Genomic DNA, 15,322 nt, shown 5'->3' with positions numbered 1-15,322 from the left:
GGGTGCAGGCTCCACCCTACTTCTACTCCCCAGGCAGCTTTCTTGCACTGCAGGGGAAATGTAATAGTTCAGAATGAGCAGGCTCGAGTCCTGTACCCAGGCGGGACGGGAAGGACACCTGGGCTAAATAGGTCACACACACCCAGAAAGCACCATGTCCCAGCACTGAGGGGAGAGTATAGCCCCCCTCGGAAGGCTCCCTGTCCCCACTGAGAGGGGAGTGAATAGCTCAGCCCCCTCCCCACCCCGGGAAGGCTCCATGTCCCCAGCTCTGAGGGGAGAACCTCAGACTCTCCCCCCGGGAAGGCTCCTGTCCCCAGTTCTCGAGGGGCGGATACGTTGGCAAGACGATCTCTCATCCCCAGAGAAAGCGAACAGGTCGCATTCCCGTTGGAAGGCTCTGCCTCTCCGCCCTGGAGGCTCACAGGGAACGGAGTGCGGGCAGGCCCAGCACGCAACCGCGTCAGGTTCCGTAATGCTTCTGCGCGAGTGGGCCGGCGGCGGCGGCGGCACGTGAGCGTGTTGTGGGCACGTGACCCGCGCGACCGGAGGCCCCGCCCCCCGTGCGCGAGCAGAGTCTGAGCGGCCTCGCCTTGGTGCTCGGTACGCGGAGTTTCCCCTTCCCTTTCTCCCAGTCCGGACGCCGTCGCTGCTTCCCGGTCATGAGGCCTGGCTGTCGTCGGCGCCCGAGCACGGCCCTGTGGCGTGGCTACTGAGCAGCCCCCCCGCCGGGCGGGGACCCCTTCGCTCCCCTCCCTGCTTACAGCCGCCGCCATGTTGGGCCGGGAGCCGCAGCGGGGCCGCCACTGAGCCCCGGAGCAAGTGAGGGGGAGGAGGAGGAGCCGGGGCTTGGCCACCGCCGCGCAGCTCGGCCGCCCCGCAGCAGCCATGGCGGAGCAGACCTACTCCTGGTGAGCAGCTGGGCCAGGCTGGCGGAGGAGGCTCCGGGCCCGCGGAGGTGGGGGGCCGGGCGGAGGGTCGGCAGGGAATGCTACGGACCCGGGGATGGGCCGGGCGGAGGGCTGTGGGGTGTGTGCGGGGATGTATGAGAGGAGGCGGCCCCCGGGGACGGGCTTGTGACTGGGAGCCGGGGAGGAGGTGTTGTCCTTGGGGACGGGTGGGCAAGGAGCCGGCGATGCATCTCTCCTCGGGGAGGGAGCGGCGCTCGGAGACCGGGCTGTAAGGCCCCGTTCCGGCCTGAGGGGAGTGTGTAAGAACCCACATAGGAGGCAGCGGGGAGCTCTGGGCGCGAGGTCCGCGGTGTCGGGTAAACCTGTAACAGCGGAACTGGGCGCTTATTCTGCACGGGGGGTTATAGACATAACTGGGGGGCTCACCGGAGATACTCCCTTGAACGGCTGCAAATGTAAGTAGGCCTCTCTATAAACACCAAGTGCTGCGCTCTCAGCCCCTTTTGTAGCAGCTGGAGGTCCTTTTAGGTTACTTGAGCACGTTCATAGGTGTTACACTAAACTCCTTTTAGACCTAGAGTAAGGAGGAAAACATGTTTCCTGCAGTTAAAAGGTAATGGGTATTAATTCTTCATAACTTTAGCTCCAGATACATATCCGGATCAGAACAGATAAGACTGTGTGGCAGAGATTCCCCCCCCCACGTACTGATAATATTGTATACAGGAAATAAAAGAACAGGGTGAAGAGACCAGTCCTTGTGGGAAGAAGTGAAATAGAGCAACTGAGAATAGGGGGCATTGTGTGTCTGTCCTGACCCTCTGTCAGGCCTAGTTGGGATTCAAGATTTGATTACTTCCATGGTTTTGCTTTTGATGATTTCAAGGGATTAAAAAGGAAAATATTTCAGATAATCTAATTGTGTAAAGATGCCAAAAGAACAGCTGAATTGCCTGTAAGAATATTGCAGTACTTGCATTGTAGTGCTTTACTCTTTCATATTTTTAAGCTATTTTGTTGTTCTAAAGCCAAGAGTAGTTTTTACATTTTTTGAAAGTTTTATGAGATTATTATTAAAAGAGGAAAAACTTGAGCTTTTGACCTTAGGGTGTACCATCTGCAGAGGGGGCATTACATTTATTCAGTTGAGCCAATGAGGAACCTTTCCACTCTAAATGCTTCTGAAAATCTTAATCGCTACCTTTGATTATCTTTCTCTTTTAAACAGGTGTGGTGATTGTTGTTACATGTTGGTTTTTTTAGAACAGTACTAAAGATAACCACCAAAAGCACTTCAGTTTTTATTCTGAGGGAGATTAATATTTCTGTAGTCTATGTGAAGCCGAAGATAGGCGTTAGCTGGGATTTTAACCACTTGATATGTTAATAGAGCTATGGCTCTTCCTTGCTATAGCAGAACAATACATGTGTCTCAGAACAGACTGAGTAATTTTGCTTTTACCTATATCCATTAATATAATCTATTGTATCTGGTGTTGATTACACTTTATATGTAGGGCTTTAATCAACATAGTGTGGGGAATGTGGTGAGAAGAATGGCAAAGACCTAGTTCAGAATTGAACACTTCTATTTTATAGCTTTTGCACTTTTTTCTGCCTTCAAAGCATTTAATTATTCATCATGTCAGTCAACAATCTCTGGATTTCTTTATATAAGTATGGTAATACAGTTCTGTACACAATCTTCTAATGGTACCAGAAGTATGTATGTTTATTGTAAAGTAGAAAACTAGTGTTTCTTGGGAAAGCTGTTGAATAAGTGGTGCTGCTGTGCTCTTTCGCAGTTGGCGGTTAATTTCCCCTCCACGTGCTAGATCTAAGCCTCTTTTTGTGCTTTAATGGGCAGCTTTATCAGAGTGAATGGCTTTTCTGTCCCATAGGATAATATCATTTCTAGCATGTGGGTATCCTGCCTTTAACAGCAGCAAAGCCCTGATGGAAAAGTGGGACAAAAAAAATCCCATAAAGCACCTTCCCTACTGGACAGCTGTAGGTGTAAGGTGAGAGGATTTTTCTGACACCTATGGGGCTTATCTTCTGTCCTGAAGCATATTTGATCACCTCATCTTACCATGCATAACTATCAGTGTTAATCATAGTCACTTAACTTCGTAAATCAAGATAATTTAAAACTGTAATTCCACTTGCATTGAAATCTGGAGACTGCCTATGCGTTATGTGACGTATTTTCTAAAATGATAATTACAAAATTTGGTTACAGGACACAAGCATTGTCTGAAATGATCTCTATAAAATGAGATAATATACCATACTATGATTTTCTCAGAATGTTTTAAGACTTCAATTGATAGAAAAATTAATTTGGAAGTGGTGAGGACATTGTAATTTTGATATTTCACTATTTTACTCTATTTGTATTACAGATATAAAGCTGACATTTTATGAAGTGTTTTCTTTAATTTGTTTTAATTTTGCCTGCATTTTTATTTTGCAGTGATTACTTTTCTTATATTAAGGGCCATTGTGAAAAGGAGGACTGATCCCTTTTTATCATGCCTTTTAAATACAGCAAGTGCCTCTAACTTTTCTTGTCCAGGCAATTTCTTGTAAAATCTTCATATTTAAACCCTATTCAGAACAGTAACTAACTGTTTTTCTTTGAGCCTTTTCAATCTCTGCTGTATTGGATCTATCTGGACATTTAGAAACTGGTATTTCAAAGGGGAGTGTATCATCCGAAAAATGAGTAACAAGAATTTATTTTCTGGCATGACTATGAATAGTGTTTTCCTGGGAATGGCTAATCTTGATATGCAATGTGGAACAAGTGGCAGAAGGAAATGTTATTTTAAAAAGCGTTGAATGAAAATGCTTGCTAATGGTGAGTGGGGAAACTTTTTCTGCCAAGTGCCTGCAGTAGTCGAATGAAGCTCATAAGAATGTAGTTGGTTTCAGTGCTACTGCTTAAAGTTCTGACCAACAGTGAAACTGAACTGATGCAATTAACATTGAATTATTCTGGAAACTCATGAGCATTAGAGTTATGGGCTTAATCCTTCTCTGGTGGAAGGTGACAGCAGAAGTATTTCATTCGGGGTTAGGTTGGGGAGATTGCCACTCTGCCTCTACTATCTTCCAAGCCAGGAAGTGGATCTGTGTTGAGACTGTCTCATCAATCAGAAAGTTTTCCCTCTCTAGGAGCACCAAGGGGAGGGAGGGGGAAGTGGCTGTCTATCATAGTAACTGCAGGGGTGTGTCTGGCCAGAGGTTAATAGGTGGTGAAGATTCAAACTTCAGACATACAAAAGTCGACGCCAATACAAAAGGGGATGAAGACAGCAGGATCTGTGGATGATAACTTAGTGGAAAAAGTCCAGCCCCTTGTTTCCTATCAGCTTGTGGTGCAAAGAGCACACTATTCTCTCTAGGGTGCTTCCATTGGATCCTGCTTGGAAGGGAAAGTAGCATGCATCTCTTATTTGTCTCTGGTTAGCAGGTGTCTAAATGTTCAAGTCCTGCTGTAACTCCCCCTTTTTCTTACCCACTCTGGAAATAGTCTGTTTGGTTTTTTGCTTTCTGAAGCCATAAAAGGTTCTCCAAAACTTGGTTTATACAGAAGACAAGGAGAATGAGGATTCCTCCTAACAAAACAGAAGTATATTTCCTTGATAACTTCAGTCTCATCCTCTCCCAATACTATGGCTAAGTGTAACATAGAACATTGTATGTCTGAATATTTTCCATGTGAGTGTTGTCAGGGAGGACAAAGGATCAGAGTGAAAAAGCAGATCCTGTACTCAGTCAGTAGCCTTTTAATTCTGATTTGGTCACTTATAAAGTTCAGGATGAAGATTCAGGCAGTGGAATGGTCTCTGTATTTGGTGTCAAACTCTTGGGGTATGAAGTAGTGGTATTAGGAGGAGGCTTCTCAGCCCAGTGCAGAAGAGATGGAAATTAATTTATTACTATTTATTTAGGAATTAACAGGTTCATTAATCCTTTCCATGTAAATATTGTAACCAAAACAACAGTTACAAAACAGCCATTATTACAAGAGCGAGATTTTGCTTAAGGAGACTTTATACAGAGGTATAGTCATCAAAGCTTTCTATTTAACAGGGTGTTCACATGTTATAGAGTCAGCTTCATTACAGTACCAATGATGTCATTTTTAGTGAGTTTATTAAATGGAGTGAAATCTCTGATTACACAATTAGCAGACCAGGTGTGTCTATCAAGTGTTAATATGAAAAGAAATAGGTCAGGTATGCTTGTATGGAAATGGAGTTTTGTGAACTGTCAAATGAGTCATCAAGCAAGGTGCTCTCAAATAAGCACAAACACATAATGCCATTCTTTGTCCCATGATGATTTCTAATCAGCTTTGTGTTTACAGTGTATTTAGATTCAGAATTCTGGGGTCTGTCTTCATGTCGTAGTTAACTTGAGTTATAACTCAGTGTTGCCCCTAACTCAGGCCCAGGCTCTCTCCCCCCCCGCCCCCCCCCCCCCCAAAAAAAATTAATTCAAGTTTGGTGTGATACTTTTAACTCAAATAGGCTGGCCCATCAATGGGATATAGGCTATAGCTTAAGTTAGCACAGATCTTCAGCTGCAAAGAAAATCACTCTGTGAAGCTCAGGTGTTGTTTTGTAGCGTGGCTGCCCTCACTTCAGCTAGGCTAACTTGAGTGAGCTCTGCAGTGAGGACACTTTGGGGGTTTGAGGCTGATTACAATAAATGAAAATATAAGAAGGTAATTTTTAATATATTTTTTAGGAGAGGAATCACGAAACATACAGGCTAAATTCTCCCCTTAATTAATCATACCACCTGAAGACTTCAGTGGGCGTTGTGCTCTCATATGAAAATAGAATTTAGCTTTTACTCTTAAGTTTGTCAAGAACTGAAATCTACAGCAAAATTCCACTGTTAACCATTGTAAATCTGTATTATCTGGTATCAGTGGAGTTGACCTATAGTAAATTTGGAATAACAAACATTAGTTATATGTACCTATTTCCACCCTTACTGGATTGCTCATTTGTTAAATCCCTTTTCCCCATATGCTTTGCCTTTTTAGACTGTGCACTAACCTAGGCAGGGACTAGACTGAAAAAGACTTTGGGACAAGGAGCAGGGGGTCAACTGAAGCTGGGTGGGGAGTAGTACTGGCATTTATGTAGTTAAACGATAACTCAAGGTTGTTTCCTGATCACGAAGTTAAAAACAGTGGGGACTAAATAAATTGAGCACAGTGCAAATTTTGTAATAACTTTAGCTTGGATTAATGACAGACGCCTTATAGTGGCCTTGCAGCTATGCCACATTCTGCTGTGATCCCATCTGATATCAAAACTATATAGGGATAGGTAGGACCACTACTTGGATTCAAAATCTCCAAAAGCTGCAGATGTACTGCTGCAGGCATGGTGTTGGTGATTCTGTGGGTGGCAGTCTTCTTTGCAGGTCAATATTGAGCCAATCTCCCCCGATAGTGTTAAGGGGTATTATACGACAACTGGAGGTGATACTGTCTGCTGGCTTAGATGTAAAAATTGGGGTCCCTGAAGTCATTAAAGGAGATTGTAGGCGTATTAATGCAAGTTTCATGATCAGATTCCAACTTGAGTAAAAGTTTTGTCTGTCTAAATTTTCCTTGCAGTTTCAATTTCTTAAGTTCTTCACTTACTGTGAAAAACAAAGCAAAAAAACAAACAAAAAAAAACCACTTTCAACTGTTTCTATGCATAGTTGAACAGTCCCTTTATTTCACCTCAATGATAAGAGTATCTGAGTGGGGAAGTGATTATTATTTACTAGGGCTGTTGATTAATTGCAGTTAACTCAAGTGATAACTCAAATTAATCCTGATTAAAAAATTAATTGCGATTAATCGCAGGTTTAATCGTATTGTTAAACAAGAGACTACCAATTTTAAATTTATTAAATATTTTGGATGTTTTTCTACATTTTCATATATATTTTGTATTCGGTGTTGTAGTCAAAATCAAAGTGTATATTTTGATTACAAATATTTGCACTGTAAAAATGATAGAAGAAATATTATTTTTCAATTCGCCTCATACAAGTACTGTAGTGCAATCTTTGTCCTGAAAGTGCAACTTACAAATGTAGATTTTTTTTTTTGTTACATAACTGCACTCAAAAACAAAACCATGTAAAACTTCAGAGGCTACAAATCCACTTAGTCCTACTTCTTGTTCAGCCAATCGCTAAGACAAATAAGTTTGTTTACATTTACAGGAGATAATGCTGCCCTCTTCTTATTTACAATGTCACCAGAAAGTGAGTACAGGTATTTGCATGGCACTTTTGTAGCCAGCATTGCAAGGTATTAATGTGCCAGATATGCCAAACATTCATGTGCCCTTTCATGCTTTGGCCACCATTCCGGGGGACATGCTTCCATGTTGATGATGGTCGTTAAAAAAAATGTGTTAATTAAATTTGTGACTGAACTCCTTGGGGGAGAATTGTATGTCTCCTGCTCTGTTTTACCCGCATTCTGCCATATATTTCATGTTACAGCAGTCTCAGATGATGACCCAGCACATGTTGTTCGTTTTAAGAACACTTTCACTGCAAATTTGACAAAATGCAAAGAAGGTACCAATGTGAGATTTGTAAAGATAGCTACAGCACTTGACCCAAAGTTTAAGAATCCAAAATTTGAGAGGGACAAGGTAAGGAGCATGCTTTCAGAAGGCTTAGAAGAGCAACACTCCAATGCGAAAACTACAGAACCCGAACCACCAAAAAAGAAAATCAACCTTCTGCTGGTGGCATCTGACTCAGATAATGAAAATGAACATGTGTCGGTCAGCACTGCTTTAAATGGTTTTCAAGCACAACTAGTCATCAACATGGAAGCATGTCCCCTGGAATGGTGGTTGAAGCATGCGCATCTGTCATTTAAATATCTTGCGATGCCGGCTACAACAGTGCCATGAGAATGCTTGTTCTCACTTTCAGGTGACATTGTAAACAAGAAGTGGACGGCATTATCTCCTGCAAATGTAAACAAACTTGTTCAGCCAATCACTCAGACAAACAAGAAGTAGGACTGAGTAGACTTGCAAGCTCTAAAATTTTACTTTGTTTTATTTTTGAATGCAGTATTTTTGTACATAATTCTATATTTGTAAGTTCAACTTTCATGATAGAGGTTGCATTACAGTACTTAGGTGAATTGAAAAATGATTTCTTTTGTCTTTTTACAGTGCAAATACTTGTAATAAAAATAAATATAAAGTGAGCACTGTACACTTTGTATTCTGTGTTGTAATTGAAATCAATATATTTGCAAATGTAGAAATCATCCAAAAATATTTAAATAAATGGTATTCTATTATTGTTTAACAGTGTGATTAATCGTGATAAATTTTTTAAATCTCTTGACAGCCCTATTATCTACCCTTAGATACTTCACAGGTGTGTTGCATGAAATTAGTTAGTTTTGTAAAGAACTATTGAAGAGCAAAATATTTTAAAGTGTCTGACTTCTCTTGAGACCTAAACTCTCATTCAGTTGTGAATTCCTAGATTTATAGATTCTTAGATTCTAAGGCTGGGAGGGACCATTGTGATAATCTAGCCTGACCTCCTGTATGGCACAGGCCATAGAACTTCCCCAAAGAATTCCTAGCCCATACCTTTTTAGAAAAATGTCTAATCTTCATTTAAAAATAGCTAGTAATGGAGAATCCACCATGACTCTAGGTAAATTGTTTCAATGGTTAATTACTCTCACCGTTAAAAATTGACATCTTATTTCCAGTCTGAATTCACTAGCTTCAACTTCCAGCCTTTGAATTGTTTATCCTTTTCTCCGCTAGATTAAAAAGACCATTATCACATATTTTTTCCTCCTGTATATACTTAGACTGTAGTAACCAATTCAATAACCATACTGCATCGCTGTATCCTGTTTGGCTGACTACTTTCCATTTAGTCTCATTCAAATGCTACAGAGAAATGATAGTATAGTTAATCACAGGTCAGAAAAATACCCCATAAATGTCGAAAGTGCAAAATGGTGTCTGACCAAGTGCACATCTCTCCAACACAGGTTATGCTTTTGATCAGTTACTCAACTTAACTCAAGTTAACCTTTGCTTTTGGTCATTTACCGTAGTCATACCTCTTTATACTTTTATTCTGAATCCAGGATATAAGTGGAAGCTGCTGCATTGTGTTTTCAAATTTCTTCAGACCAATTAAAATGAATCTTCAGGATCTGCTGACACTTAGTATGATAGCAAATTCGTTTAGAAGTGTACTATATGCATGAACTGGTTTCAGATTGAGTAGGGCTTTGGGCTTGATTGTCAAGATCTACAGTATCGTGGACAGCCTTTCTTTCCTTTCACAATGAGAAAGCAGTGGCCTTTTGGCAATGTAGTTGACAAAAGCCTAGGATGAAGCTTGAGATAAAGACTTAACACATTCTCTCAAAAGTGCTGAACTATGAAATGAAGTGTACTCCAGGAGATGAGATTGAGCAAAAACAAACAAAACAATCTTCAGGTATGCCTCAAAGTCCATACATTGCAGGAAAGCTAAAGTAATAACTGGTGAGAAAGTATCTCACTTCTTAAAACAGTAGACTTCCCAGAACCTGGAAGAAGGGAAGGTCAGATTCTGATATGTCTTATGTGTGAAACTAAATGACTTCTTTAGTGCTTAGGTCAGAGGTGGGCAAACTTTTTGGCCCAGGGGTCACATCTGGGTAGGGAAATTGCATGCAGGGCCATGAATGTAGGGCTGGGGCAGGGGGTTGGTGTGCGGGAAGGGGCTCAGGGCAAGGGGTTGGGGTGTGGGGTGTATGAGGGGGCTCAGGGAAGGGGGTTGGGGTGCAGAGTGTGGGAGAGGGCTCAGGGCAGGGGATTGGGGACTCAGGGCAGGGGGTTGAGGTGCAGGAGGGGTGCGGCGGGAGCTCAGGGCAGGGGGTTGGGATGTGGCAGTGGGCTCAGGGCAGGGGATTGGGGTGCAGGAGGGGATGCAGGGTGTGGCAGGGGGCTCAGGGCAGGAGGTTGGGGTGCAGGGTGTGGCAGGGGGCTTGGGTACAGGAGGGGTGCGGCGGGGGCTCAGGGCAGGGGGTTGGGGTGTAGGAGGGGTGTAGCACGGGGCTCAGGGCAGGGGGTTGGGGTGTGGGGTACAGGAGGTGTTTGGGGTGCAGGCGCCAGCCTGGCGCCGCTTACCTTGAGCGGCTCTGGGGTGGCAGTGGCGTGCAGTGGGGCTAAGACAGGCTCCCTGCCTGCCCTGGTTCCCCGTTCCCGGCCAATGAGAGCTGTGGGTGGTGGTGCCTGCAGGCGAGGGCAGTGCGCGGAGCCCTCTGCACCCCCCCATTCCTCGGGGGGCCGCAGGGACGTGGTGCCGGCTGCTTCCAGGCGCAGGGCTCGCGGCGCCACAGGGGTGGCAACCCTACGGGCAGGATCCAAAGCCCTGATGGGCTGGATCCGGCCCGCGGGCCGTAGTTTGCTCACTCCTTGCTTAGGTAGTATAATTATGGGTGCTCTATAGATAACTTGGATAGTAAACAAATTTGCTCTGGTGTTTATTTGACTTGGCAACCTTTTATGGAGACTATACTTCTAATCATCTCTCATTTGCTTTTGGTGCTATTATTGAAATTAACCATGTGGCTGGACTGCCTGAGAACTTGATTGGTGATTATGGTGGAGTTTCTTCTGTATGAGGTCAGACCAATGCAAGAACCACAAATGGTTACATATGGGACAGACAAGATTGTCCGTGACCACTATAGGCTGTTGTAGTCTTGCTTTGCGCTATTCATATTTTTCACATAAGATGTTAATGTGCCGTGCTTAAAAGTGGTTAACAACTTGACAAATCTACTGCCATGTTGCTCTGTCCTCTGTTGTTGCTTCCCAGTTGCTAGAATAAACCTAAAATGCTTTCAAGCTCGACTTCAGTGTGATCGAGTGATCCAAGGGGTTGCATCCCTGACCATGTTGGCTAATAACTATTGATGGACCTGTCCTCTGTGAACATACCTAATTCTTTTTTGAACCACTTATACTTTTGGCCTTCACAGCATCCCTTGGCAACGAGTTCGCCAGGTTGATTGTGCATTGTGTGAAGTACTTGTTTGTTTTAAACTTGCTGCCTATTAATTTCATTGAGTGACCCCTGGTTCTTGGATTAGGGAAGTGTTATTTACCCCCTTCACGTATTCATTTGCTCCACCTCATTCATGGATTTTATAAACCTCTATCATATCTCCCTTTAGTAGTCTCTTTTCTAAGTTGAAGAGTCCTTGTGTTTTTAATCTCTCCTGATATGGAAGCTATTCCATACCACTAATTTTTGTTGCCCTTTTCTGTACCTTTTCCTACTTTAGTATATCTTTTTTGAGATGGGGTAACCAGAACTCCACTGAGTAGTTTGTTCTAGATGATATTGTTTATACTGGGCACTATGAAAATGGGTGCCTTGTTTTAGCTGACCATAAAATATGGCTTTGGGTATTCTCAAGACGGCCATACGAATGAGATACCTAGCACAAAGCGGTTGAGCTTTTATGAGCATACTTTGAATTCCAGACATCCAACCATGATTTCAATATTGGGAATCTTGTCCCACCATTTGCCCCTGTTAACAGACCAAAACTATGCATGTAGAACTGATCAAGGGGCAGCAACGTGTTGTCCACGGTTCAAAATCATATAGAACTATTGTAAGTGTGACTGCCCAATAGACATTTAGCTTAGTGCTTATTTTGATGCCACTGTCATTCCATAGGTGGTGTGACAGCATTCCAAATGCAGCACTGACTTTGGCAATGGGTAATTTCATAATTAATTGTGGTGTTCTGTGACAGCATACTACCTAGGGTAGTGTGAGGGGGATACGATGTGGCGTGAGAGGGTTCTGTGTGGAGCAATCTGGCTGCAGGCTGCTTGGTGGAGCATCCAGATGCGGTAGGGTTCTGGATGCACAGGGGCTTGTTGGGGGATTCCAGGTGCAGGGACAATGGGACTCTGCAGGGGGGTCCAGGTGAAGGTGGTTGGGTGTCGGTGTGGGGGAAATGAGGCTTGGCGGGGGACTCCGGGTGCAGGGGGGTGAGGGTTCGAGTGCAGGGGGTTTCGTGACTTGATTCTCAGGGGGGTGAGGCTTGGATTCATGGGGTTGGGCAGGCAGGGGAGCAGCGCCCTGTACAGTGACCCCCCCTCCCACAGCTGAGGAGCAATGGTGAGTGGAAGTGGGGAGGGGAGGATGGGAAGCTTCCTGCACTCGAGGAGGTTTCTGCGGGTGGGTCTGACCCAGACCCAGCCAAAATTAACAGCTGAACCCGGTGCAGAATAGGAGCCACTGGCCAGAGCGTCCCCACCCGTGCAGAGATTTACCTTTCTGCTGGCTGCTCTGGATGCCCAAAACGATGTGCGCGGGCTGCTGGGGAAGGGTGATGACCACTCTTGCGGCTTCCCTTTGCTTCCCCGTCAAAAGTCATTTTTCTGCGAGGAAGCAAAGAAATCTCCAGGGGACATGAATTCTGCATGTGCGCAGTGACGCAGAATTCCCCCAGTAGTACGTAATGTATGCACTGAAAGCAGTCATATTCCCTCTGTTTTCTTTTTGCGAGACTAAACAAGCCAAGCTCTTCTAGTATCCTTTCATAAGATAGGCTCTCCATTTCCCATATCCTAGTAGCTCTTCTCTGGACCCGTTTCAGTTTAAATTCACCTGTCTTGAACATGGGTGACTGAAATTGTACACAGGATCCAAATGAGGTCTTACCAATGCCTTGTACAATGGCATTAATACTTCTCCATCTCTACTAGAAATGCTTTGCCTAATACATCCTAGGATTACAATTGCCTTTTTTCACAGCTATATCACATTGGTGGCTCATTGTAATTCAAATGACTAACTTTATTTTCCCCAAATCTTTCAGTTCTTTTCTAAAATTTGACATCTTCTGGGTAACAAAAAGCCAAAACTAAGCTGCCATTGTTCAGCAGTGTCAGCATAGGATGACTCTGAACGAGGGAATCCTCCACAGAGTACTTTTGAGCCTATAGTAAAGTGCACTGAATTCGGAGTCAGAATACCATGGTTTGTAGTCTTTTCTCTTCTGCTGACTAGTATAAATAGGTATGCTTCACAGTTTTTAGTGAGCAACGCTTTAGGTTGTCTGTCTTACAGATAAGGTAACTGAGGATCTGATGGGTTGCTTAAGTTGATTTTTAACAGAGCTGAGAATAGATTCTAATAGAACAAAATCTTCTCCATTTAACCAGGCTGAAATTAGGCCAAATCTAGGATATTTAAAAAAAAAAAAAAAAAGAAGGCTGTGTATCTCTCTTTGTGTGGAAACAGGGTGAGAGAGAGATGAGGAAAATGAATCTGTTCTTCCCCAAAACAAACACCTCTCCACTTATCTTGATTTCCTCTGGGAGTATGTTACTCCTGGATCCTCAGTGTAAGCCAGTAACAATGGGGTGTTTGTAGGGGGCAAGGAGGACCCTCCAGGGAAGGGAGAGGTCCACAGTGACAGAAGACCAGCTGGGTGTCCAGTAAATACTAGATTTCCCACCTACAGCCACGGCAAAAGAAGCTTTTCAAGAAGACCTGTGATATTTTAACTAACACAATAGCATTTCAGACATCACATCTGGGGCAGAGAATGCTATCAGCAAATTCTTAAGTATTTGGAAGAATTACAAACGTTCATTTTATATCCTAGCAAAGATTGACAACTGTATCAAATACCTGCTAGCTGAGGATGATACAGAACATGTGAATGTGTAAATAACAGCAACACACTGGTGAAATCTAGCCCTTGGCTGCTGGAAAGGAGGAACGGGCTGGGCCTTGCTGAGGGGTTTCATCTTTGATATACACCTTGCACTTTTTAACTTGAACCAAACCCCCCTCCCAGCTGTTGTAAGAGTAGAAGCATTCTTAAGAGATTTATGACAGCATCTTCATTACTTCCACCCCTTTCCTGGTGTTATGAAGGAGTGTTGGTTCTGCAACTTTACCCTTCCTCCAGACACCTTTTTTGTTTTATGCATTACTTGGCTGCTGCTGGTCTAGCTTTCCTAAGCAATAGCAGAATATCACCATTCTTGTCAGATTTTCTGTCGCTCTGGGGTATTGAATAATAGTGAACCTGATAAGTCTTATCAACTTGCCTAGCAGTGAAAGCTCTGAACAGCAGCAAAAGGCATTGAAGCTGTTTTTTAGGTTCCTGAGGAGAATATTGCATCAGCTTACATTTGCTTCATTTTCACTAGGCAAATCTTGCAACTATAAGGCCAGAAACATTTTAAAAGAAAAGCTAAAATTTTGCAGGAAATTGTATACACACTACATTCTCCTCCCTCCACCCCCCACTTGTCTGGACACTAATTCCTACCCACCAGAGGGTATCATAGGGCCTGGCTACACTTGCGAGTTAGAGCGCATTAAAGCAGCCCAGTGCGCTCTAACTCATGACGCATCCACACTGGCAAGGCACGTAGAGTGCTCTGACTCCACGTCTAGAGTGCTCCTGGTAATCCACCTCGGCAAGTGGAATAATGTCTGATGCGCTCCCACTGGAGCGCCACGGCGCCATTGTGGATGCCCTGGTCTTTTAATGTGCTCTGATTGGCCTCCAGAAGTGTCCCACAATGCCTGTTCTAGCCACTCTGGTCATCATTTTGAACTCTACTGCTCTGCCCTCAGATGACCAACCGTCAGGCCCACCCTTTACATTCTCTGGGAATTTTGAAAATCCCCTTCCTGTTTGCTCAACCAGGCATGGAGTGCTCTCAGCGAATCTTTCCAGGTGACCATGCCTCCACGCAACAGGCAATCCCCAGTATGGAGCAGTGGTGAGGTGCTGGACCTCATCAGTGTTTGGGGGGAGGAAGCTGTCCAGTCCCAGCTGCGCTCCAGCCGTAGGAATTATACCACCTTCGGGCAGATATCAAGGGACATGATGGAAAGGGACCATGACTAGGACGCACTGCAGTGCAGGGTTAAAGTGAAGGAGCTGCGGAATGCCTACCGCAAAGCCCGTGAGGCAAACTGGTGCTGCCCCCGCGACCTGCCGTTTCTACAAAGAGCTGGATGCGATACTTGGGGGCAACCCCACCTCCACTCCGAGTACCACCATGGACACTTCAGAGCCCAGTTCAACAAGGTAGGAGGAGGAAAACGGGAGCGAGGGTGCCGAGGAGGAGGAAGACTCCCTGGAATCCCAAATGCATGCAGCCAGGAGCTGTTTTCAAGCCAGGAGGAAGGTAGCCAGTTGCGGTGGCCGGTACTTGGGGAAGGACAAACACCAGAGAAGGTGCCTGGTAAGTGGGTTTTATTTTGGAAAGGAAGTTATTCAGTACGGGCTTTTGGGGTGAGGAGGGTTAGGGCTGCATGCATGCCTAGATGCGGAATAG

At 44.3% G+C, this 15,322-nt stretch overlaps 1 protein-coding gene across 2 annotated transcripts in view; it reads left to right on the top strand.

Annotated features, from left to right (window-relative positions):
• Positions 1-569: 569 nt before the first annotated feature.
• Positions 570-15,322, top strand: part of SPPL3 (signal peptide peptidase like 3) — a 126,176-nt gene continuing 111,423 nt past the window's right edge. Inside the window, exon 1 of one of the 2 annotated variants that reach the window (XM_005288668.5) lies at positions 570-911. In XM_005288668.5, coding sequence (XP_005288725.2) covers positions 889-911 — 23 coding nt within the window. In that variant the 5' untranslated portion in view covers positions 570-888. Of the gene's footprint in view, positions 912-1,347; positions 1,367-15,322 lie in introns of those variants that run through there. The other variant, XM_065567861.1, reaches the window with a different exon arrangement.

Source organism: Chrysemys picta, chromosome 15 (assembly GCF_011386835.1).
Source record: "Chrysemys picta bellii isolate R12L10 chromosome 15, ASM1138683v2, whole genome shotgun sequence".
NCBI classification, from domain to species: domain Eukaryota; kingdom Metazoa; phylum Chordata; order Testudines; family Emydidae; genus Chrysemys; species Chrysemys picta.
This window is presented reverse-complemented; position numbering and strand designations above follow the sequence as displayed.